The sequence below is a fragment of the Sesamum indicum genome, linkage group LG4, assembly GCF_026168435.1.
Source record: "Sesamum indicum cultivar Baizhima isolate 11 linkage group LG4, ASM2616843v1, whole genome shotgun sequence".
NCBI lineage: Eukaryota > Viridiplantae > Streptophyta > Magnoliopsida > Lamiales > Pedaliaceae > Sesamum > Sesamum indicum.
Window position 1 is genome coordinate 2,758,650 of NC_142660.1, and position 25,424 is coordinate 2,784,073.

A 25,424-nucleotide genomic window follows, 5' to 3' on the forward strand; every position below is an offset into this window, starting at 1 on the left:
GGTTGTCTTGGGGAGATGGATGCTTGAATAGAATTTTGTTTTTGTTTAGTCGAATTGATGATTTTGTTAGCCCCTATTCAACTTTGAAAAAATTTATTAAGGGCGATGTGCATATTTCATGTTTTGAATTTTTTTTTGTTTTTGTTTATATTGGTATGTTGTTTATATGGTATTTGAACTAAACTGAACGTAAACACTTGTTTTGTGGAAACTACCATTTACATTTGAAATAAATCCACTGATTCTTACTTTTTACTATCATGGCGTAATTAAGTTAATAGTATTTATTTGTGCATGCAGTAATAATATTTGATATGACATAATCCAAAGCGAAATGACTCCAAATTATGAATCACTGACCCAAAAATTAATGTAATTACCATGTTATATTCTTTGTATTTAGGTATCCTATGTTTCACAATTTTTAGCATATTAAACAAAATTTATAATATTTTGCTTTAGTTTATGACACTGGAACTCTCGAAAGGATGAGTAATACAAAAAAATTATATTGTCAAATATTACACATTGTAATTCAAAGTGCAGTTTATGGTTGTGGATGAGTCGTTTTAATTAAAATAAAAACGAAACAAGCTTATAAACAAGGCATTAACAGAGCAACAATAAAGCTAAAGAATACATAACTGATCAGTATGAAGAGCACCAATTCGCACACCTTGTTCAGTATACAAAATTACACAAAATAAAATTCCTCATACCAAATCATGGTTAGGTGGGTGCAATATTTGTGCATAGCATTCCGATGATATTTAGCAAAAACTATTAATAATTTAAGGTAAGGGTCCGAGCGAGGACGATCGATCGTTAAATCTTACCGGCAAGCATTAGCTGCACCATCTTCACCCTAAAATCCTTTGTCAAACCGAGAAAAAGCTCAATTTCTTTGGGGTCCTTAACCAGCCTATTTGTAACCATCAAGTGTTTTCATCAAATGCTTCCAAATCTCTAACCTGCTGCAGGATCATCGCGCGGTGTTCGGGGTCGCTCAGTTCACTTTCAAGCACCCTAGTCAATGTTCCCAAGCGTGTGTTAGCTGACTCACAAAAGGTAGACACCATTTCAACCAACTTTGGGATACCTTCACGGGTATCGCTTATCTTGCGTTTCCTTGAAGTGCTACCCGTCCGTTTCGCTGAACTAGATGAATTCATAGTGGGGTCGATGTTGACATTGTATGAGGATATCGGCTCCTCCTCCAGCCCGACAAAACCTATGTCTGGATTCTATTCAGCGTTCGGCACATAAAAATCCTGCGTGTCAGCCATCTCTTCATTTCTAATGTCATTTGCATCCTTATAAGGGTCCGTACTACGCTCTCCAATCGCACGATCCTTCCCAAATATTTCTCTCCATGTGCTTAAAAAAGGCCATATCTTATAAACGCATCTCCTTTGCGTTAGGATCCATCTGAAACAACAAAGACAACAAGCTAAAATCAATTTTAAAGAAAAAGAGCTATTTCAGTTGAAGGTAGCAAACGCATGACATTTTTCATTTCATACCTTCACATAATCATCCCAGGCATCATCATCTTCCACCGTTACCATATTTCTCCTCTCATCCCAACCCAATCCCGACTTCGTCAGCATAGTGGTCAGCATTGAGTAATGCTTCTTCCAAACATGCAATTTAGAAGTAATATGTGGTTCGGCCTTAATTTCCGATTGTGGAAAATTCTTGGCCATATACATCTCCAATTGTGAGAGATAGCCATTCCTAAAGCCATTGTCACATTTCCACCCAGTTACAACCAAATTCTTCAGGCCTGCTATAAGACATTCCTTTTCCAGAACCGTCCTGGTTTAGCGACTAGAAGGCCTATCTTTGTTCCCTCCCCGACGACGCGGCCTGCTACTACCCTCATCAGATCCGAGCTCCATCTTTCAATGGACGATCGATCAGCTTACCGGGGTGAAACCTGCACTAAAGAATATATGTGTTGGTAAAATAGCTAAATGCAAATGTATAATTGACCAGGATAGAACCTGTACCACCAATGTAAATTTTGTGCAAAGCATGACGTCGAACGAAAAACAAAAAAAAATTGCCATTGTACAAATGGGATAAACGTAATGTCGTCTACAATAATAGCACTTCAACATAGCAACAATTGAAACGAGTGTAAAACATGTCAAGAATTCAGGAATCACACCAAGTCTTCACACAAATACTGCTATACATAAGAGGGTAACAGAATAATGATTACAGTTAACCGTACATCTCACGCACATCATTAGTGTTATGACCCTAAGCAACGAGGGCAGGATATAGGTTTTTCAGTCGCATGTGACATCACAGGCGACTTGTCCACTCATTGTATATGGATGTCGTCATTGTATCCCTCCAAGTGGATCATGAGGGGCTGCTCTCAATGTTCCACACACAGTCAACCTCAGCATCCGTTGCATCATCTCCAAGACTCGGTAAGTCATTTTTTAGCGGATCATCAGGCATTTCGGTCCTTAAAAAATTGTGCAATAGGCAACAAGCCAAGATTATCCGGTTTTGCACCTTGATGGGATAGAATGATTGACTCCTTAAAATACCCCCACCGCATTTTAAGTAGCCAAACGTACGCTCAATCACGTTACTTGCAGAAGAGTGCTTTAGGTTGAAAATTGCTGATGGTTCTGCGATCCGCCGGTACCAGTGTCTCGTTCTCTTAGATGGTAGCGAATACCTCTGTATGGAGTCAAGAAACCTTCGGCATTCGCATAGCCGTTGTCACATAAGTAGTAATTGCCTACACAAGGTATAACCAAACGTTACGCACTAATTTTATTATTTGCACTAATGAACGCACATATTCAACAGTTTAAACATCTTAGCAAGCATGTATGGAGCATAGTGATACCTGTAGGAACTCCTAGACCACCTGGTCTGTGGACGGCATCACGTAAAAACACGGCTATCCACTGCGCTCCCCTCCCAGCTGGTAAGGACGTATATGAATTGCATGTTGGGATTGCACACCCCAAGTATGTTCACGACCACTTGACCTTTGCATGTTCAGTATCGTCCCTTTTCATGTTCGGGTACTCACACATCAATGAACGTGCCATCTAAAGCCCCGAGACTTCCCTAGGGTATGGATTACAATTAGAAATTAAAGGTAAATATAATCAGAACATCTAAGTAGAATAAGCATATTAAAATGAATTCTTAATCGAGAAACAAACAAATAATAATACTAGTACCTTAAACCATCTCAAGCGGGGGTCCGCGCATTCCTTGGTAATCGGAGTCGGCCAAGCTAGGAGGACGTTGTACAATTTAATTATTGGCTTTTGGACACGGTCAAAATATTTGCTAATCGTGCGGCCAGAACGTAGAAAATCATGCTTCATCACACAATTCTTTTTATGATGGGCTACCACACTAAGGAAAATCGGAACTTGCTCTGGTATGCTAAGATGTTTGCTTCGTTAAATGCCTCTAGAATACTCAAGTAGATAGTACAGCCGTTCGAAGGCGTTACGGTCCATACGTAGGTTACGCAGGCAAGACTCAACTGAAATAGAAACTAGCCTATGCAGGTGATGAACCTGGTTCGGTATCCTAGTATTGCTTAAGTATCTCGGAGGCCGAGACCAAGCACGAGTAGGGTTTGGGGAGGTAAGGCATTTTGTAACATAAGTGAATATAGTCAGAGCGACTGCAATCTCATCCATCACTTGTTGTAAAATAATTAAAGCCAATGTAATCTTTCAATTGACCTCATCCTAAAGAGCAAAAAAACATTTATTCATACTAAAAATAATTATGACGATGGCAATACCAAAGATAATCCAAACTTCCCCCACATTTTCTAGGTGACAAAATTTGAAAATTACAAAACATTGTTCTATTGTGAACAAAAAGTGAAACGAAGGAAATTTTTTAACCCAAAATTGCATGTAACATTTGCGGACTATTTACTGTGTGAATGGGGTATACAGTGAGAACGACAAAGCCTTGTAATGATTCAATGAAAATTACACAGCCACTGTTTTAAAAAAAAAATAGTGGGCTGAACCCAAGCAGCCAAGATTTCACAACGATAAAGTGTATACAGCGCAACATTACTCAAATGGCACCAAGCGAGCGAAAAAAGAAAGTGAGGGTTTTAGCAAAACTCACCTACAGATCTCGAGGGATTTCCGAGCTAACCAGAAACAGCACAACTGAATGCGAACAAAACTGGCGACAACAACGTAAATGGCACCTCCGGCGAGGAATCTTGGGGAAAAAAATTAATAAAAAATTTTCCTTGGAAAGAAATATGTACAACGTAATAGTAAAGGGTAAAATACGTAGCTATACAGTAACGACATCACCAAGACCCAAGTCAGCGGCCATGATGAACTCACTTTAGGATGATAAGGACGCTTTCTCTGTAAAAACCCTTCCATTTCTGCTTGCTCTGGAGAAGATGATGCTTTAAAATGAAAAAGGTGACAAAAAATTTAAGTTGGTAGGTGTGTGTATGAGGACAATTATGTCATTTCGAATAGCTAATTTAAGGGTATTAAAGGCAAAGCAGCTGAGCCTAAAAGATGGGATAGCTGGTTAGGAACCATATCCCACCCCTTTTGGCCAGATTCGTATACCTCATTTCATCCAACACTATACCGGGCTTCGACTTTAATTACTAGGCCACACAATTCACAGGTAAACAGACTAATGTGAGGGATTCAGCCGGATGTCCTGCTTAATCTCATGTAGTAAACACGACCTTAGTGTACTGGGGAGGGTTGGAAACTGGATTGTGCTCTTGGAGGGTGGTCAAGAGCTCATTTTTTGTAGATTGTGAGGTGACAAAGCTCTGCATAAATAGGGACCAAATTTCAAATAAAGCTTTACTCATTGTGAAAGTTGGGGGTAAAATAATTTCTGCCTCATTATCCACTTGCACATATTTTGTAGCACCCCCTACTCGCTACACCTAATTATTACTATTTTATCCTTTCTTTAATCAAAATTCATTCTATAAGTAATTCTATTTCAATCAGTAAAATAAATTCTAATTTATCAATATAATATTATATGTCACAAAAGATAATATATACCGCCAAAAGTAATATCTACCCTCACTACATGTTCTCGTGTACATAACCTCAAGAAAAATCATACCACAACTTTAAACATAAATCCCGATAAAAGACCAGAATATTTACAACCCAACAATCAAAAACTTTGGCTTCAGAAGTCACGGCTGACCCACCTAATAAAGACAACGGCACCGCTCAAAGTCAATGTGGCTAGTCAGTGTGACCTATCTCCTGAAAAGTACGTGGCAAGGAATGAGCTGCCTACTCAATAAGTATAGCTGATCAATTTATATATACATACAGTCAACAATTTCACGTACATGCAGTCACATCGACTAACAGTCATTATCAATAGCAACAACAAATATAAGCAGTAATACCTATTCACAAATATAAATCAAGCTATGACACAGTATTCAACATTATCGTTTATTAGCTAAGGGCCCCACTTACTCTAATTGGTATACATCAGTCAATGGTTTCGCCGGCCATCATCATCTCATATACAGCACAGGATACCCGTTGTGTGATATCCCCACACTCTTTTACTTCAGCTGTGTAGCAATATAGCACAGGACATCACAACAAACATGGTACCCCCACACCACCCCAGTGTGTAGCTAACAAGCACAGGATATTCCCTGCTGCCCCGGAATACCCCGGTACCCTACGCGCCATGGTACCTAGCTTAATTCACATATTTTTCATATCTCAATATCAATCACATTTTCATAAACCATTGACTGTGTTTCCAACTAGGTAAGCATCATCTTTTATTTTCATTCACAATCGTCATTCTATTCTTTAAAATAATCACTTTCTCAATAACAACTCCCAATTAGATTTCATCAACAATCAATTATATGATTATCACATAATCATATCACGCATACCTCTACATTACCATCACATACCACATAGTAACAATTTCACCGATATTCAAATAATCCACAACTAATTATGTAAACAATCAATATACGAAAGCCACGTGTAATAATATAAAGCCAAATCCACGTTCGCATCCAAGAAACCAATATATATATATTATACAATACTACACATATAAATATATATATATATATATATAAATCCAATTAGCTATACTTACCTTATATCCCAAAATGCTTCTGTTTTACGAGGGACTGCTCAACCCTCTATCTTGTCGTCACGCCCTATAATAAATTATAATACGTATAATCAATATATTTAATTTACCAAATAATTCATAAGAATTCACTTAATTAAACCCCTTATGTATTTATAACTATCATTTTTAATAACATTCGTAAATTATATTACCACTGAAACCTCCTTTCCCTAATTAATAACATAATATTTCTAAAATATAACTTTCAAAGTATTTCTATGAATTTTCTGTCAATTTACCGTTGCTATACAATTTAATTAAGCAACAATACATAGAATTACATATTTGATTAATCATTCCGATGGAATTGTATAAATTAACTATAAGGATAATTAAATCTAACAAATCTAATATTTAATTACCCAACTATATCATTTTTATAGCAATTGTGATATTTAATACGACACTAATTTAAATAGCCAAAATCATAAAATACTCCGATTAAATAGTTCACCGCTCAATATAATCAACATTTAATAAACGGACTAATTAAATAATATAGTTATATAAATTATTAAAGATTAAACTCTAAAATCCGTACCTCTGTTTTCCGAATGTGTGTGCGTCGGTGTGTGTAAATGTGGGTGTGTGTGTTAATATGTAATTTCCCTTTCAATTCACATACTTATATATATATATATATATGTTTAATAATTGGTGAGGCGGTGGCAGCACATGCCACTGCCCACCTCTTTTTTCCTTTTTTTTTTTTTATATATATATTATACTTTTGATAATTACCATTGTGTCCTTCCTAATTTCCTAATTAGTATAATTTACTACCAAATATTATAATAAACTTCAATTTAATCCGTTCAAGTGTTAGTACATTCCAAATTCAATCTATAATTTTATTTACTAATTAAATTTAAATTTTTAATAATTACCAATTAGTCTCCCGATTACATGAAAAATTCTACGGACGTCACAATTCTCCCCTCCTAATAAAAATTTCGTCCCCGAAATTTAAGTAACTTACCCGCTTAATGGAATAAATAGGGGTATTTCTCTTTCATATGCTCCTCAACCTCCCAAGTTGCCTCCCTCGGGGAATGATGAGTCCATCTTACTTTTACCATCGGTATATCTTTATTTCTTAATTTCCTTACATTTCTATCCAAAATCTCTGCAGGCTCCTCCACATATGTTAACTCCTTAGAAATCTCTATCTCCGGCTCATGAATAATGTGGCTAGGATCAGACCGATATCGTTGCAGCATCGAAACATGGAAAACATCATGTATTTGTGACAACTCTGCCGGTAATGCCAGTCGATACGCCAGTGGTCCAATTCTTTCAATAATTTCATACGGCCCAATGTATCTCGGACTCAGCTTTCCTTGCTTGCCAAACCTCAGAATTCCCCTCCAAGGCGATATTTTCAGGAAAACCTTATCACCTACTTCGTACTCCATCTCTCTTCGGTGTTGATCAACATAATTTTTTGTCGATCTTGTGCTGCCTTCAAACACTTCTTAACTACCTGTACCTTTTCCACTGTTTCCTGCACCAGTTCAGGACCTTCTAGCTGTCTTAGTCCTTCTATATCCCAACAAATCGGACTGCGACATCTTCTTCCATATAAAGCTTCATATGGAGCCATACCGATACTAGAGTGGAAACTGTTATTATATGCAAACTCCATTAGAGGTAGATGATCATCCCAGTTGCCCTTAAACTCCATTGTACAAGCTCTCATCATATCTTCTAGGGTTTGTATCGTTCTTTCTGATTGGCCATCTGTTTGAGGATAGAATGCGGTACTGAAATGTAACTTTGTGCCCAATGCCCTTTGTAAACTTTCCCAAAAGCGTGAGGTAAATCGGGGATCTCTGTCGGACACAATCGATACAGGGACTCCATGTAATCTCACTATCTCAGAAATGTATAATCCAGCTAACTTATCCAGAGAATCAGTTATTCGTACCGGCAAGAAATGAGCAGATTTTGTCAATCTATCCACAATTACCCAAATAGCGTCGTGCTTTCTGAATGTTCGTGGCAACCCCACGACAAAATCCATAGTGATCTTCTCCCACTTCCATTCTGGTATTGATAGAGGTCGCAGTTTACCTGCTGGTGCCTGATGTTCTGCCTTTACTTGCTGACATGTCATACATTTAGCCACAAATTCAGCCACACTTCATTGTCTGCCACCAGTAGTAAGGTCTTAAATTTCGATACATTTTTGTAGTACCAGGGTGCATCGCATATGGTGAATTGTGAGCTTCCTGCAAAATTGCTTCGCGTAACCCATCTGTATCAGGCACACAAACTCGTCCCCCATTCACTAGTACTCCATCACCTCTTATTGAAAAATTTGTTTTCTTACCAAGTCTTATTCTTTCCAACATTCGTAATAAGAAAGCGTCTCGAGTCTGTGCTTCTTTGATCTGATCCACAAAGTCTGGTTTAATTTGCAAGGCTGCCAATAAACCCGCTACCTAATCAACCTCTAGTTTCGTATTCATAGACCTCATCTCCAGTAGCAATGTCTGATTGTGACTCCCCAGATTGGCTAATGTACTTGAACTCTTTCTACTCAAGGCATCTGCTACCACGTTCGCTTTCCCTGGATGGAAGTCAATAGTGCAATCATAATCCTTCAGCAATTCTATCCACCTTCTCTGTCTCAAATTCAATTCCTTTTGTGTCAAGATATATTTCAAACTTTTATGGTCAGTAAGGATCTGAAATTTTTCTCCGTACAAGTAATGTCTCCAGATCTTCAGGGCATGCACAATCGCGGCTAACTCTAAGTCATGTGTAGGATAATTTAATTCATGGTTCTTTAATTGACGGGACGCATAAGCAATTACCTTTCCGTTTTGCATCAACACACATCCCAAACCCCGTTTAGAAGCATCTGTATACACTATATATCCACCGCTACCAGATGGCAACACCAAAATTGGATTGGAGGTCAGTCTCTTCTTCAACTCATCAAAACTTTGTTGACACTGTTCCGTCCACTGAAATTCTACCCCCTTTCTTAGCAACTTGGTTAGAGGACCGGCAATTATAGAAAAACCCTCAACAAATCTCCTGTAATATCCAGCCAACCCTAAGAAGCTTCGGACTTCAGTAGCATTCTTTGGCACTCTCCACTCCATAATAGCTTTTACTTTTGAAGGATCAGGCATAACCCCATCACCAGATACTACATGCCCAAGGAAAACCACCTGATTTACCCAAAATTCACATTTGCTTAACTTAGCATATAATTCCTTCTCTTTCAAAATCTGTAAGACTATCCTCAAATGTTGCTCATGCTCATCTCTATCCTTCGAGTATACCAAAATGTCATCTATAAACACAATAACGAAGTGATCCAGATATTCCTGAAATGTACGGTTCATTAATGCCATGAATGCCGCTGGTGCATTTGTTAACCCAAAAGGCATTACCAGAAACTCATAATGACCATAACGAGTACGGAAAGCTGTCTTCGGTATGTCATTCTCTGCAATCCTCAACTGCCAATACCCAGACCTCAAATCGATCTTTGAAAATATTGTAGCTCCCTTTAGCTGGTCTAGCAGGTCATCAATCCTCGGCAATGGATATTTATTCTTCACTGTTACTCTGTTTAATTGCCGGTAGTCGATGCATAACCTCATGCTCCCATCTTTCTTCTTCACAAACAGCACTGGTGCTCCCCACGGCGAAGTACTCGGCCTGATAAATCCTTTCCCCAATAATTCTTCAATTTGCTTTTTGAGCTCGTGTAATTCCACTGGAGCCATTCTGTACGGCGCAATAGAAATTGGGGCAACTCCTGGAAGAGTTTCTATAGCAAAATCCACTTCCCTATGCGGTGGCAATCCTGGTAAGTCATCAGGAAATACTTCAGGGAAGTCTCTCACTACCGGGATTTCCTCTAATGTGGGATTAACCTTTTCGGTATCTACCACATGGGCTAGATATGCTTCACAACCCTCTAACATCAATCGTCTTGCCTCCATAGCTGATATTACACAAACTGGTACTACCTGACGATCCCCCACCAATATTACTTTTGATTCGCCAGAACATTCGATCATTACTTCCTTTTTATAACAGTCAACTATTGCTTTATGTTGCGCTAACCAATCCATCCCCAGAATCACATCAAACTCCTTCAGATCCAGCACTATAAGGTCTACAGGTAAATTTACATCTCCGATTCTCACTAAACTCCCTTTTCTAACACTGTTCACTACTACACCCCCTCCCACGGGCAAGTAAACCATCAAATTACATCCCAACGGACTATTCTCTCCCGGTATTTTAGATGCAAATTCGGATGAAATATATGAATGTGTAGATCCAGGATCAATCAAAACATAAGCCGCAATGTCATATAACAATATCGTACCTGATATCACGTCATTCGATGCTGGGGCTTCCTCTCTAGTAATGTTATATATCCTTGCCTGGGTCTGTCCCTGAGTAACTTGTGCTCCAACCCCCCTCATACCGCTACTAATGGCGTGGCCACTATCTCTGCTACCCGCGCCTCTACCTCTGCCTCTGCCTCTCCCAGTTCCCCTGTCACTACTCCCAATACTGCTTTGGCTCTGGGTCCCGCTAGCAACACTTTCAGTCACGCCTATAGTCTGACTGGAACAATTTCTGGCTATGTGTCCTCTACCTCCACAGCGATAGCAAGTCTTCGGTATATTATCCCGTCTCCAACATGGCCCTTGATGTTGTCTTCCACAAGTAGAACAACTCGGAGGAAAAACTGGTCCTCGACCATAACTCGGTCCAGCTCCCCTTCCTAATCCAGTAGAAGGCGTAGCAAATGAGCTGCGTTCGGATGAACCTCTGTTATAGCCCGTGGATCCCCCAAACCTCTGTCCACTGCTTCCTCGAAAAATGGGACCACCACGTGTAAAACTCCCACTTCCCGCTGAGAATGAGCGTCCGGTTCCCCTTTTGGTCAACCTACTCGATTCCCCTATTGCATATGTTGATTTCCTCTTCTCTTCCCCCTTCTTCTTGTCCTCCATTACTGCTTCTTCCATCCGAACCACCGATTCAACAAGAATTTTAAAATTTGTAATTCTGACTGCAAGGCCTCTTCTGATCTCCGGTCGTAGCCCCTGTTCAAAACGATAACAACGATCCTCCTGCGTTGCAATTGCTTCTGGTGCATATTTGGCTAGTGCTGCAAAACGGAGTTCATATTCTGCCACTGTCTGATCATCCCCTTGCACTAAATTCAGAAACTCCATCCTCTTCTTGTCTCGGTACATCTTGGGTCTGTATTTATCATCAAATTCTTTCTGAAACTCAGCCCAAGTTATTTCTCTTGGCTCATATCCCCTCTTTACAGACCTCCACCAAATCAAGGCATTACCCACGAACAAAGAAACAACATATTTAAGTCGATCCTCTGGAGTGCAATTTATTAAGTTCATCACATCTTCGACTTTTTCCCACCATCTCTCAGCAACCTCTGGGTCTAGTGTACCCTCAAATTCTGTAGCCCCCATCTTTCTGATTCTTTCATAGTTACGATCAATGGTAGGAACTACTGGTGCTGGCACTGGAGTGGATGCGCGCGCCTGTGCAAGTAACTGCGCTTGTGCTTGTGCTTGGGCCTGAAAAGCCATTTGAAATATTTGTGCATACTCTGGTGGTAATCCTGTCGCTGGAGCACCACCGGGAGGAATAGGAGCCTCAGCACCAACACCCTCTCGACCTACTTCCACCTCACCTGCACTTGCAGGTGCCACTGAGCCCTCTACGGACTCCGCTGACTCTTCTCTATTAGCTACTAGGTCAGCACGTGTACCTTGAGAAGCCATCCTACATTAAAGAATTCAATCATTAAAGACATCTCACAATCATTACCCTAGAAACGTAGACCTGCTCTGATACCACCCAATGTAGCACCCCCTACTCGCTACACCTAATTATTACTATTTTATCCTTTCTTTAATCAAAATTCATTCTATAAGTAATTCTATTTCAATCAGTAAAATAAATTCTAATTTATCAATATAATATTATATGTCACAAAAGATAATATATACCGCCAAAAGTAATATCTACCCTCACTACATGTTCTCGTGTACATAACCTCAAGAAAAATCATACCACAACTTTAAACATAAATCCCGATAAAAGACCAGAATATTTACAACCCAACAATCAAAAACTTTGGCTTCAGAAGTCACGGCTGACCCACCTAATAAAGACAACGGCACCGCTCAAAGTCAATGTGGCTAGTCAGTGTGACCTATCTCATGAAAAGTACGTGGCAAGGAATGAGCTGCCTACTCAATAAGTATAGCTGATCAATTTATATATACATACAGTCAACAATTTCACGTACATGCAGTCACATCGACTAACAGTCATTATCAATAGCAACAACAAATATAAGCAGTAATACCTATTCACAAATATAAATCAAGCTATGACACAGTATTCAACATTATCGTTTATTAGCTAAGGGCCCCACTTACTCTAATTGGTATACATCAGTCAATGGTTTCGCCGGCCATCATCATCTCATATACAGCACAGGATACCCGTTGTGTGATATCCCCACACTCTTTTACTTCAGCTGTGTAGCAATATAGCACAGGACATCACAACAAACATGGTACCCCCACACCACCCCAGTGTGTAGCTAACAAGCACAGGATATTCCCTGCTGCCCCGGAATACCCCGGTACCCTACGCGCCATGGTACCTAGCTTAATTCACATATTTTTCATATCTCAATATCAATCACATTTTCATAAACCATTGACTGTGTTTCCAACTAGGTAAGCATCATCTTTTATTTCCATTCACAATCGTCATTCTATTCTTTAAAATAATCACTTTCTCAATAACAACTCCCAATTAGATTTCATCAACAATCAATTATATGATTATCACATAATCATATCACGCATACCTCTACATTACCATCACATACCACATAGTAACAATTTCACCGATATTCAAATAATCCACAACTAATTATGTAAACAATCAATATACGAAAGCCACGTGTAATAATATAAAGCCAAATCCACGTTCGCATCCAAGAAACCAATATATATATATTATACAATACTACACATATAAATATATATATATATATATAAATCCAATTAGCTATACTTACCTTATATCCCAAAATGCTTCTGTTTTACGAGGGACTGCTCAACCCTCTATCTTGTCGTCACGCCCTATAATAAATTATAATACGTATAATCAATATATTTAATTTACCAAATAATTCATAAGAATTCACTTAATTAAACCCCTTATGTATTTATAACTATCATTTTTAATAACATTCGTAAATTATATTACCACTGAAACCTCCTTTCCCTAATTAATAACATAATATTTCTAAAATATAACTTTCAAAGTATTTCTATGAATTTTCTGTCAATTTACCGTTGCTATACAATTTAATTAAGCAACAATACATAGAATTACATATTTGATTAATCATTCCGATGGAATTGTATAAATTAACTATAAGGATAATTAAATCTAACAAATCTAATATTTAATTACCCAACTATATCATTTTTATAGCAATTGTGATATTTAATACGACACTAATTTAAATAGCCAAAATCATAAAATACTCCGATTAAATAGTTCACCGCTCAATATAATCAACATTTAATAAACGGACTAATTAAATAATATAGTTATATAAATTATTAAAGATTAAACTCTAAAATCCGTACCTCTGTTTTCCGAATGTGTGTGCGTCGGTGTGTGTAAATGTGGGTGTGTGTGTTAATATGTAATTTCCCTTTCAATTCACATACTTATATATATATATATATATATATATATATGTTTAATAATTGGTGAGGCGGTGGCAGCACATGCCACTGCCCACCTCTTTTTTCCTTTTTTTTTTTATATATATATATTATACTTTTGATAATTACCATTGTGTCCTTCCTAATTTCCTAATTAGTATAATTTACTACCAAATATTATAATAAACTTCAATTTAATCCGTTCAAGTGTTAGTACATTCCAAATTCAATCTATAATTTTATTTACTAATTAAATTTAAATTTTTAATAATTACCAATTAGTCTCCCGATTACATGAAAAATTCTACGGACGTCACATATTTTGCCTCATTTGTGACCACTTTTTTTCCTTTGTCTTTCCCCTAAGAAACATCAGAACAAATTATGAAAAAACAACTAGAAAAAATACAAAATCTTAACCAGTAAACAAAAAATACCAAAAAAATGGGGACGGGCCACTTTATGTTCTTTCTTCACCACATTATTTTGGGATTGTTGTGTTGAAATCCTCCCCCTCTTCCTTACATTGACCTTTGATTTTGTTGGTAAATCTTCATCAGCTCCATAATTCTCTCCAAAGACATCTATAGTTGGTTCTTCAATGGTCAAGTTTTCAATTTCTTCAGTTGCTTGTGTTTGATCTTTAGTGGGACATGTCCTTGCATTGTGCTTTTCTTTACCACATTTTGAGTATTTAACTATTGTCTGTTGTCTTTTCAGCTTCATTGCATTGCCTCTTTTCCCTTTTTTAGTCTTCATCATAGGCTCATCTGGATCTCTTCTTCTTGCCTTGGAAGGTCTCCCACTTCTTCTGCCAAAGTTTGGTGGCAATGGAGGTATGAAACAGGTCTCATTCCACTGGTTCTCACCACCTATTGGCCTTATTGCACTTGCATATACCGTCTTATAAGCAATTACAAAATAACAGTCATCTATGTAATCTTTAGGATCATCTTTTCTGATTGAAAATTGCTGAGATAGCATGCTTATAGGGGATTCAACTAAGTTCCCACTTCCTACAAGTGCAAGTATGATTTGACAAGTCTATTTCATACTGACTACCCAAAGCATGATATCTGATAACGGAAATTATCAGCTTTGATGGGAATACAATCACCAACTTTCTCTATATGTTTGTCAATTATTTTTTTGATTCTTGAACAGATTCTTCCTTTCCACTTTGCTCCAGCCATGTCTCTATTTTCCTACAACCTCCTCACCATAAATTCCCTGATCCATTCTAGCATAGTCAGTATTGGCTTGTCCTTAGCATCTAGTATTATCATATTGAAGGTGTCACAGCAGTTGTTCAACAACATATCACACTTTCATTAGGATTAACAATGTGACCTACTCCACTGTTCAGGAGGTTTATCAGAAAACCAATCAAATCCAGATTGATCAAGAGCTTGGATATCCCTCATTCTAGCCTTAAACTCCCATTTGGTACATGCCTTTGTAGCCCTCCATAAGGCATGCTTGAATGACAACCCTCTAAAACCTATAGATTTGAAGTTACTGTGAATATGCCTTACACAAAATGTATGAGGAGCAGTAGACAACACTTCTTAGAAAGCTTTAATTAATCCTTTCTGTTTGTCAAATATAAACACAAATTCACTCTGTTCTTCAATACCCAAATCAGTTTTCAACAATATGAGAAACCACTCTCAAGTTTTCCTTTCTGATTTTCTGTTTACAACAACATATGAAATTGGGTAAAGATTGTTGTTTGGGTCCACTGCTACTGCAGTTAAAAGAATTCCCCCATGAGGCTCCTTTAGGTGGCACCCATCTACACCAATTATCTTCCTACACCCCTCCTTGAAACCAGTTTGATGGTTGCAAAACATACATAAAATCTACTGAACCTATTTTTTCCTCCCACATCTTCAGTCCCCATAATGATAGTGCTACCTGGATTGGTTATTTTAATCTCATTTGCATAATCCCAAGAGTCTTGTGTATTGGTATTAAGGACTTTCCTCAAGCTTTTTCAATGCTCTCCTTTTGGCCTTATAAGCTTGATCTTTGGAAATATGACACCTAATCTCATTTATAGAATCCACCCTAAAACCCTTCACGTCTCTTGGGATATGATTTGAATATGTCAAGATACGTATCACACAACCAACTAGACTTCACATTTTTAAGATTGAAAGTCTTGGAACATTTGTGTTTAAGGTTGTAATCTCTAATTTGAAATGTGCATTCATCTTTTACTTTATGAGCATGTAACCTCCAATCATATTTCGTATCACCACATTTAGTATAGTATCTGTTTGGGTCACATTTTTGCAAATTATATGTCTTCTTATCTTAATTGCATGAGACTGAATAGCCTTTCTATGCTAACCCTTTGTGCTAAACATCATCCTCAATACGAATGTTGGATCAAATATCTCAATATGATTAAAAATAAGGTAGCTAGATTCAGTATGCTCATCATCACTTACTTTGTTTTCATCAAGGTCACATTCACTACCCATAATATTTCTTTCACCCTCATCATTAGACCCGCTTAGACCATAAGTTAGCTCTCTGTTATCATAAATTAGTATATCTGAAGTGGTTTTATCATCCATATAATCATCAAATAATCTATCTTCATCATCTAGCTCTGTTGATAGATCATAGTTAGAATCAAATAGGTCTGCATCCTTATCTAGATTAACAGTCTCCTCCCTTCTACCCCTCTCACTCTCCTCATCTACATTAACAGCCTCCTCCAATTCACCTAACATTTCAATATATACTGGAACATCCCTGGCATGCCTGTACTCCCTCCCCAAATCTAAATATTGTAAATCTGTAGTTAGGAGCTGAAAACTATTTTTTACTTTTTTGTAATTTCTCTTATCACCAACGAAACCTAATTTATCACATAACAAATTCAGGTTTGCAAGACATAGTTGAATTCACTCTACATAGTTAAACTTAGCAATCTCCCACCAGTATAGTAAGGTGCAGTACAATTAGTTGGGATAAATTTTCCCTCATAGTAATATGTGACAGTACTTGAACTACTGTCAGGATCTGTAAATAACAAACTAACGAAAAAAATAATACTAAATCAGAAAACATAAACAACTCCACATAATAAGTCAAAAATAGACTAAGCAAAAAAAAATAACTACGGATTAGAATATTTTCCCAACTCCACATACTCAAAATAGAAAAAAATAAAAATAAAAAAATAATAATCTCTCAGCTCCACATACTGAAACAGTGTAGATTAAAATATATATATGCATACGCCACATACTGAAACACTATAGATTAGAATATATATGTATACTCCACATGTCCTCCCTCGAAACATTAAAATGCATATGTGGTAGGGAACCAAGAGGAGCAACAAAAAACGTATAACATTTACCATGGGGGAAAGAAACAAAGAGGGACCATAGATCATGAGTGTAAAACATACGGAGCTGGGAGGTTCAGGTGCCGTTTACTCCTTATAACCACCATCTTCAACTTTCTCGCCTTTGGTTCTCTCTATTCGCCCGTTCAATGGCTTGATCGTCTTCTTCAAGTGCGGTGATTAAAGATTAGGGATGGGGACTATTGGGGATTAGGGTTTTTGGTCTGTCGATTTGAGAAAGTGATAATACATTTTCTTTAATTTGGGTTTTTTTTCTTTTATTTTGGTTTTTTTTTTCTATTTTGTATTTTTTTGCTTAACTTTCCACGTCAACAATTACTTTTTACACCATAGCCACGTCAGCAAAACCCCCAAAATGAAACCCTAATTTGGGTCCAAGTAGGCAGATTCTGACCATTTTGAAAAATCTGGTTGCATGAGTCCTTCAATTGCCAAAAGAAAATTAATTCTGGAATATTATTTGCTACTTGCTTTAACTAGAGTCCTTGATGTGCTACCCCCTAATATACGGGGCAATAAATGCAATTAAGCTTTACAAGTAGTATTTTATGTGCAGTAAACAACACACTCGAATCATTTATGATGATCTCTCCAAACAAGCCTAAGTTTATCGCTAAATGTCTCTTTTATTATAAAAACCACCTGGTAGGGGTGGGCGTCGGGTCGGGTTTTTCGGGTTCGGGTAATTCGGGTCAAGTACCCGACATGTCGGGTTGGGAAAAAATAAACCCGAACCCGAACCCGACTAAGTCGGATACCCAACTAATCGGGTACCCGTCGGGTTTGGGTACCCTCGGGTTCGGGTTTTGTCAGCTTCAAAAAATAAATTTTTCAAAATAAACTTCATTCACTAAAGTAAATCCATGTAAGTCTAAAATGTAATTTATGGACATAAATACTTAAAGCTTTACATAAATACCCAAAAAAAAGAGTTCATTCACATCCATAAATTATCAGATATTTTTTAAAATCATTTCAGTAACAACAATAAAGCTAAGCATCCTAAATCGTAATGCCTACAGACTGAAAAAGCAATCAGCTCATATCACATTTTCATCCTCGAGTCCTCGACCTGTCAAGCATTAAACATACAAAGTGGAAGAACTATTAGAGAAAGTCAAACAAATTAAAAATGTAACATTGCACAATGAGGTTCTACCATTCTATTACCTTGTCAAAAATTTACAAGTAGCAGTTAGCACCATTAAATGTCAATAATTGTTGAATCAACCCCCAACTTAGTCAACTCTACAATAAAATAGAAAATAGTTAGACAAGTAAAATATATAAGTAGAATACATAGAATTGAACAATAATCAAAATACAAGGAAAAAAATAAATAGTACCTTTCTCAACTACTTCAAGTTCACTCAAATCCTCCTCAATGGTAATTGGTTTGAAGTCTTTTCGTATCCAATCTTGAGTACAAATAAGTGCTTGCACTATTTTAGGAGACAAAGAGCTCCTAAAAGTGTCAAGAACACGACCACCGGTACTAAATGCGGATTCTGAGGCAATAGTTGAGACTGGAACTGCCAATACATCCTGAACCATTTTCGAAAGAATTGGAAACCTTTGGGTGTTTGCTCTCCACCAATTAAGTATGACAAATTTGTCTCTATGCATTTCAACATCCTCATCAAGATATCTCTCTAATTCTGATTTCACGCGATCCCCTTTTCCACCTGATTTGTACATACTGAACTCTTGTTCTATGGTGAATGTACGAGTCGCCTCATAATCAGTATATTGCATAGATGTCCCTATTGAAGAGGAAGATGATGAAAAAACACAACTAAATGATGATCCCGGGCTTCCTGGCGTTCCTTGAAGAGTATGACCGTATCTCAACTTATAATCATTAAAGAGCTCATTAAGTCTATCTCTCACTTGTTCTTTCATCACATTGCTTTTTTTGGTACCACCATATAATTTATCAAAGCTAAATTCAATGAACTCCAACTTATGATGGGGATCAAGGATCACGACATAATATAAAATCATATTCATCTTTTCAATTGATCCCCAATATTACTTTTCCTTCATCTTTCTTGCTATTTCATTTAATTCAACATCATTACTACTTAACCAATGTCTGAGAAGCAAGTCAACTTCACATATTTCACGAAATACAAGATTAGATGTGACATACAAGGCACCAGAAATGCGCAAAGTGAGACTGTAAAAATATCTTAAAAATTTCACCAATACCTTTGCTCTCTCCCAATCATAATCAGTCAGTATCCCATCAAACGGTTGTCTTGAAAGATCAGTCTTATAGGCAAGATCCACATCTTCATAAGCATCAAATGCGATCTTAAGGCTTATAGCCGTCTCTAGTATCAAGTAGGTGGAGTTCCATCTAATAGGTACATCAAGAGATAACATTTTTTTCGTTTTCAATTTTTTAAATTCAACACACTCTTGAAATTTCTTGTACCTAGCTGGAGAATTTCTAATATACCTGATGGCCCCTCTAATACGGGAGATAGTTTCATGCTCACCCCTTAAACCATCCTGCACAACAAGATTAACTATATGTGCCATACACCTCATATGCACATATCTACCACCTAAGATGTTTTGCCCCCAATTTTCAAACTTCTTTCTCAAGTAAATGATAGCCCCATCATTGGAAGACGCATTATCAACAGTGATAGAGAAAACCCTGTCAATACCCCAATCAAGCAAGCATTTTTCAACACCTTTACCTATTTCTTTACTTTTATGCCCGATAATTGGACAAAAGTTCAAAATTCTTTTGTGCAAGTTCCAATCATCATCAATAAAGTGAGCAGTCAGACACATATAATTGACTTTTTGAATAGATGTCCAAGTGTCTGTAGTGATGCAAACCCGTTGAGCATGATCTTTAATAAACGACTTCAATCTTGCTCTTTCACTCAAATATATATTGAAAATATCTTTTGTTATTGTTCTTCTTGATGGAATGGCAAACATCGGGCATACAACAGACAAAAAATGCCTAAATCCAGGATGTTCGACTAACTTAAATGGAAGTTCATCCACAAAAGCTTCTCTAGTTTTATCTTGATCAAATCTCCAATTAACAAGAGGGGCATCTCTATCACCAATGCGAGTTGGTTGGAAAGATAATCTATTTTGATTTCTGATGATTTCTTGGGGTTTTTTCTTGCAAGATTCATAATGGTTCTTCAAAGGTCTAGTTTCATGTGCTTTTGGATCGGCTTTGATCTCTCTACTACAATATTTGCACATAGCTTTTTGGATATTATCCTTTTCACAATGAAATTTAATGAAATGATCCCAATACGGTGATCTAGAAGCCACTACTCTCTTTTTCCTTTTTTTAGAATCACCTAAAACATCTTCCTGCTCGTCCTCTCCCTCCAACTCCTTATCAATATTATCATAAAAAAAATGCTCAACACTCTCAAGATGATCACCACTAACCTGATTTTCCAATCCATCCATATTTATGGTTTAGGCATTTAGTGACGAGTTAGACTGAGACTGTGGTTGACTTCCAATTCCATCCATATTAATGAAAGATGTATTGAGAAGCCAATGTTTCCAATTTGCAAAGCATAAGAACAAGAAAAGTACATTAAGAGTTGCTTCTCTCATAACCTTGCAATGAACAAATATAGAAATATATGCTAAAATTATGCTAAAAGTCAACTAGTTGCTTCTCTCATAACTAGTTAATATGCTATTAATGATCTTGTCATAATTTATTATCTTAGTCACAATTAATGATCCCTTTATTGTCTTAGTTATATAGTATCAAATTCCTATAAGTATGTACACATATTGCTTTCTTGAGTTTCCAAAGATTAAATAACTTATACTTTACATGGCATACAACAATCGACGTATACATTTCAGGTTATAGAATAGGATTTCTGCATTCTCAATTTTATTGGACTAAGTACTATCCTGATCATCACATTTTATTGGGCTGTATTCGTCCTGGAGCATTTTGCTCTTGAAAGGATAACATCTAAGGAAATGTTGAAAAGTACAGAAAGAAGTGAAGGATCAAATGATGAATTTAAGATATGATATGCTATATGTGTCTAGAAGACAGCACTAGCAACACACAACAAATGAAACCTTTCATTCTTCTTATGTTTACAAAGGTCTGGATCATCACAGTCCTCTCTTTTGGTTACGAATCTCCAAGGTGAAAGCTAATATGCTACATTCACCCAAATAAGCAGCCACTTCAAATAAGAAAAGAGAAACTAAAAGAAAATAGAAAGCTAAAAGAGGTCCCTCATGAAAGAAATTACCCACTTGTATAATAATCTATTAAACAGAAGATGCTTTATGCTGGTGGAGTAATTGTCGAAGAACTGGGCCAAGATGTCTTTGACTTATGTAGGATAAAGTATTTTCGGTAATGGATTGTATTCTTTGGACATGTTCAGTTTAGATGATATGCTTCGAGATATATTATTTCTACACCAATCAAATGTTCTTTTAGATTGGTGAAGCTCCATGATGAGGGAACCGATAGGTATGAGATTGTAACATATTAAAAATAGACAACATATTTCAAACAAATGAGTCAATGTGACATTTCAACAAACACTAAGTATGCATACAAATTTATCTTCAAAATCAAAATGTAAAACAAATCAAAACTAACCAAAAATCTAATTTCAACAAAAATACATAACTATTACATGATTACATCAACAAAACAACTCCAATAGTTGAATAATTACCCAGAAAAATGCTAAAAATTGGCAAAAATACGAATGTTGTCGGCGAAGAGGGAGACAAAGACGTCGTCGGCGTCTGGTGGGTGGCGCGGCTGCAGCGAAGAAGGAGAGTTCGTCTGGTCGGTGCAGCAACAACAGCGCAGCAACAACTGCGCAGCAACAGCGGCAAAAACGGCGCAGCAACAGCAGCAACAACGGCGCAGCAACGGGCAGCAACAACTAGAAGAAGGAATTTTTTACTTGGAAGTTGAATACCAAATACCCGTCCTCCTGTACCCTTATTTGCCCTTTTCTTAATCGGATACCCGATCGGGTTGTTCGGGTGGAGATTTTTAATATCCGAACCCGAACCCGATTGGGAATAGTCGTGTTTCGGGTTACCCGAAATCGTAAAAAAACCCGAGATACCCGATCCGATTAGTCTTTACTCGATCGGGTCGGGTCGAGACCCGAAAAACCCGACCCCTTCGCCCACCCCTACCGCCTGGTCGCAAAGCTCATTTAGGAGATGCAAAGCAGTCTTGCTCATTCCTTGGTTGATGATTTTTATTAGAAAAAAAGCATTGGTATCGTATTGGCTTGACAATCCCATGGTTGGCAAGAAGGGAAAAAGTTCCGGTCTTTGTTGCCTTTAACACGAGATGAAAAAGAGAGAGCTTCCTTTATTCAACATAAATGTAGAAAAATATATAACTAAACTTAAATCAATAATAAAATATGAGTAAAATGTAAAAATTTCTAATGAAGAGAGTAAATAAGTAAAGAAAATAGACATATGATTCGTGTCGGATACACGATCTCCCATGAGGTGATGATCCGCAACCCGTGGTGACTATCCCGGATGCTTGGTGTTCCTTGAAAAAAGGAAAGCACGTTAGGCTAGCCGGGATGGTCCCCGATTATGACCCTCTGATGTTTAAGTCAGTTTAAATTCGAGATGGTAATGGTGATCTCAAGCAGTAAATGAAGTAGCGAGTAATAAATTTCTTTTACCATAAATACCATGAAATGAGGATATTTATAGGGCTAAATGTGCCCCACCTTCCGGTCCACGTGGTGTCATCTCAAATCATAAGTTGTTAGATGATCTACGGTCTAGGGTCATCAGAGCGGGTCGGGTCGAGCGATTCTACTTGAGAGAGAAAGTGTTGGAATGGGTGACCAAAAAGTCAATTGGAGTGATTATTTGCCATTCGTCAATCTTTATTAAATAATATTAAATTGATGAATACGGTAAGAATTCATCAAGTTGGTAGTATGTTTCGTTGTGCTTACCACTGATATTACGGGGTTTCAATGTCACAACAAAATGCCCACAAACCGAAAGGTTAAACCCATGGAGTTGGACTGTGTGTAGGTTTGACAGGTATGAAACCAACTTCTGAGGGTCGTTATGAAATGTTCTAAGTCGAGGCACTCTGGATAACTTATTGAGGGTTCTGTAGAGACTTGTACTAAGTATTGCAGCAGTGTTTCGTCGGCAGGAGACGTAGGTCATCTGAGTAGTTTTAGTGGGTTAGTTGACAGAGTAGTTGACTAACTGAACTGACTCGGGGGAATCGTCATATGAAAGCCTTTTAAGGCTTGGCTGGCATGATTGAGATTCTCGATTCCGATAGTACGAGAATAGTCCTCAATGAGGAATATGGCAGTCACGTGCATACAAAGAATGTGTCTTGGATATGCCGAGTGGTGACTGTGTTGTGAGGCATGGTCATCATAAGCATTATCTAGTGCAGTCAGAGTACGTTGCTAGGATGGTGAATTTCAAGACAGAATCTGTCCCTGACAGCATGCGCTCTGAGATGATTTAGACTCTAAAAGTTTTTGGTCAAAGGGATTGATCGATTAGGGATAGATCTCCAAGATCGGATCAGAAGAGTAAACACATCTGGAGTATCAAGCATAGTTGCCTAGTCAAGGATGGGAATTAGCGTCTAATTCTATGCCTTAGACTAAGGCCAGGAGACAGTGGACAGTTGGACCGTACTTGTATGGATTTAGAGCCTCAATATTAACGTCGTTATTCACGTAGTCTCTAGTGTCATGGACTGTTGCTAGATGCTAATGGTAACAGACTATTTCTGATTATGAGATAATTAAAAAGAATTAATTAATTATGTTAGTGACACACACCCAAGTCTAGGTGAGGGTAAACCTAAAGAGTCACACTTTACCACTATAACTAGATAAAATTAATTCTAGAAGAGTTGGATTAATTTAATTGAATTAAATTAATTCTTGGAGAGGATAAATGATTGGATCATTTATTTGGACCAATTATTGGATAGATGACTTGAAATTTAATTAATTAGATTAATTATAATTTTAAGTTAGCCATTAAAATTAATTAGATTAACTTTATTAGGCTTGGTCAATTTATAAATTGGATTTATAAATTGAAAGAGAGAGCATGGCCTTGGATCTTTAATTAGATTAAAAGATGAGGAGTATAATGTTGGGCTTGTAATTAAATTAGATTAATTAAAAGTTCATTAGACATGGTCTTGACTTAATTTTAATTAATTGAGCCCGATCCGTTGAACGCAAGCCCAAAGCCTTGGTTAAACCTTGGTTAACTCAAGGAGGATATTTTGGAGGAGAAATTTTTTAAAAATGCAGGAAAAAAAAAGAAAATTAAAGATTTGAAGTGATTTGGACACTTTTAAAAAAGTAAGTGGCACCGCGGTTCCACAATTTATATTAATTTTTTTTTTCTATGTCACCGCAGTCATTAACCGCGGCGACATAGATTTTTTTTAGAAAAAAAATAATGTATTTTAATTAAAAAAATAAAACAGTTGATGAACCGCTATCTGATTCACAGAAAACAAAAAAAAAAGTGGTCAAAGCTGCAGCCTGCAAAAATGCAGGCTGCAGTGATCAGGTGCTGAGCCACCGCGCTTAGACAGTGCGGTGGCTCAGCATTTATTTTGGCCACACTTTAACAAGTGTGGCCCATGACATTGCAGCTCACACTATTTAAGTGTGAGCTGCAATGGAAGTGCTCACAGCACAACTTAAACATTTTCCCTCCGCATTCTCATTCTGTTCTTCTTCTCAGCCAATTTTTCTTGTTTTTGTTCTTGCACAACATTTACACCTTTTTGTTTAAAAACATTTGAAGTGAGTATGGCTAATTTTGGCCCTATTGATACAAGTATTTTGTATGGGCAGTTAAATCATCGGTCAGAAGATGTGTCTGGAAATCTGAATACAACTTTATCCGTACGACGCGGTGACATAGCTTTTTTTCGTGTCCTTCAACTAGTTCCATGTCACACTCGTATGTTGCAAGTACTCCAGAATATGGGGTTTTTTGATGCTTTACAATGTGGGCATATTGAAATTGAC

At 37.3% G+C, this 25,424-nt stretch overlaps 1 protein-coding gene and 1 pseudogene across 4 annotated transcripts; both read right to left on the reverse strand.

Annotated features, from left to right (window-relative positions):
• Positions 1–716: 716 nt before the first annotated feature.
• On the reverse strand, positions 717–2,039 carry LOC148788247 (uncharacterized; annotated as a pseudogene). The gene is made up of 4 exons (XR_016065175.1): positions 2,007–2,039; positions 1,929–1,939; positions 1,524–1,818; positions 717–1,428 (listed from the first exon to the last, which is right to left on the reverse strand). The product of XR_016065175.1 is annotated as an uncharacterized LOC148788247 (transcript).
• A 4-nt stretch (positions 2,040–2,043) lies between these two features.
• Positions 2,044–14,250, reverse strand: LOC148788248 (uncharacterized). 3 transcript variants are annotated; one of them, XR_016065390.1, is made up of 5 exons: positions 6,740–6,849; positions 6,160–6,223; positions 3,219–5,282; positions 2,876–3,102; positions 2,044–2,764 (listed from the first exon to the last, which is right to left on the reverse strand). XR_016065390.1 is itself a non-coding variant. In XM_088880169.1 (5 exons), the coding sequence occupies exons 3-4, from the start codon at positions 11,991–11,993 to the stop codon at positions 6,198–6,200; spliced, it is 1,464 nt and encodes a 487-aa protein (XP_088736295.1). In that variant the 5' UTR covers position 11,994; positions 13,310–13,373; positions 13,890–14,250; the 3' UTR covers positions 4,998–5,282; positions 6,160–6,197. The 3 variants fall into 3 exon arrangements, 2 of the variants coding, with proteins under 2 accessions (XP_088736295.1, XP_088736296.1); XM_088880169.1 differs by lacking the exons at positions 2,044–2,764; positions 2,876–3,102; positions 6,740–6,849 and adding exons at positions 10,556–11,994; positions 13,310–13,373; positions 13,890–14,250 and having other exon boundaries at positions 4,998–5,282; XM_088880170.1 differs by lacking the exons at positions 2,044–2,764; positions 2,876–3,102; positions 6,740–6,849 and adding exons at positions 10,556–11,994; positions 12,377–13,303 and having other exon boundaries at positions 4,998–5,282.
• Positions 14,251–25,424: the final 11,174 nt, after the last annotated feature.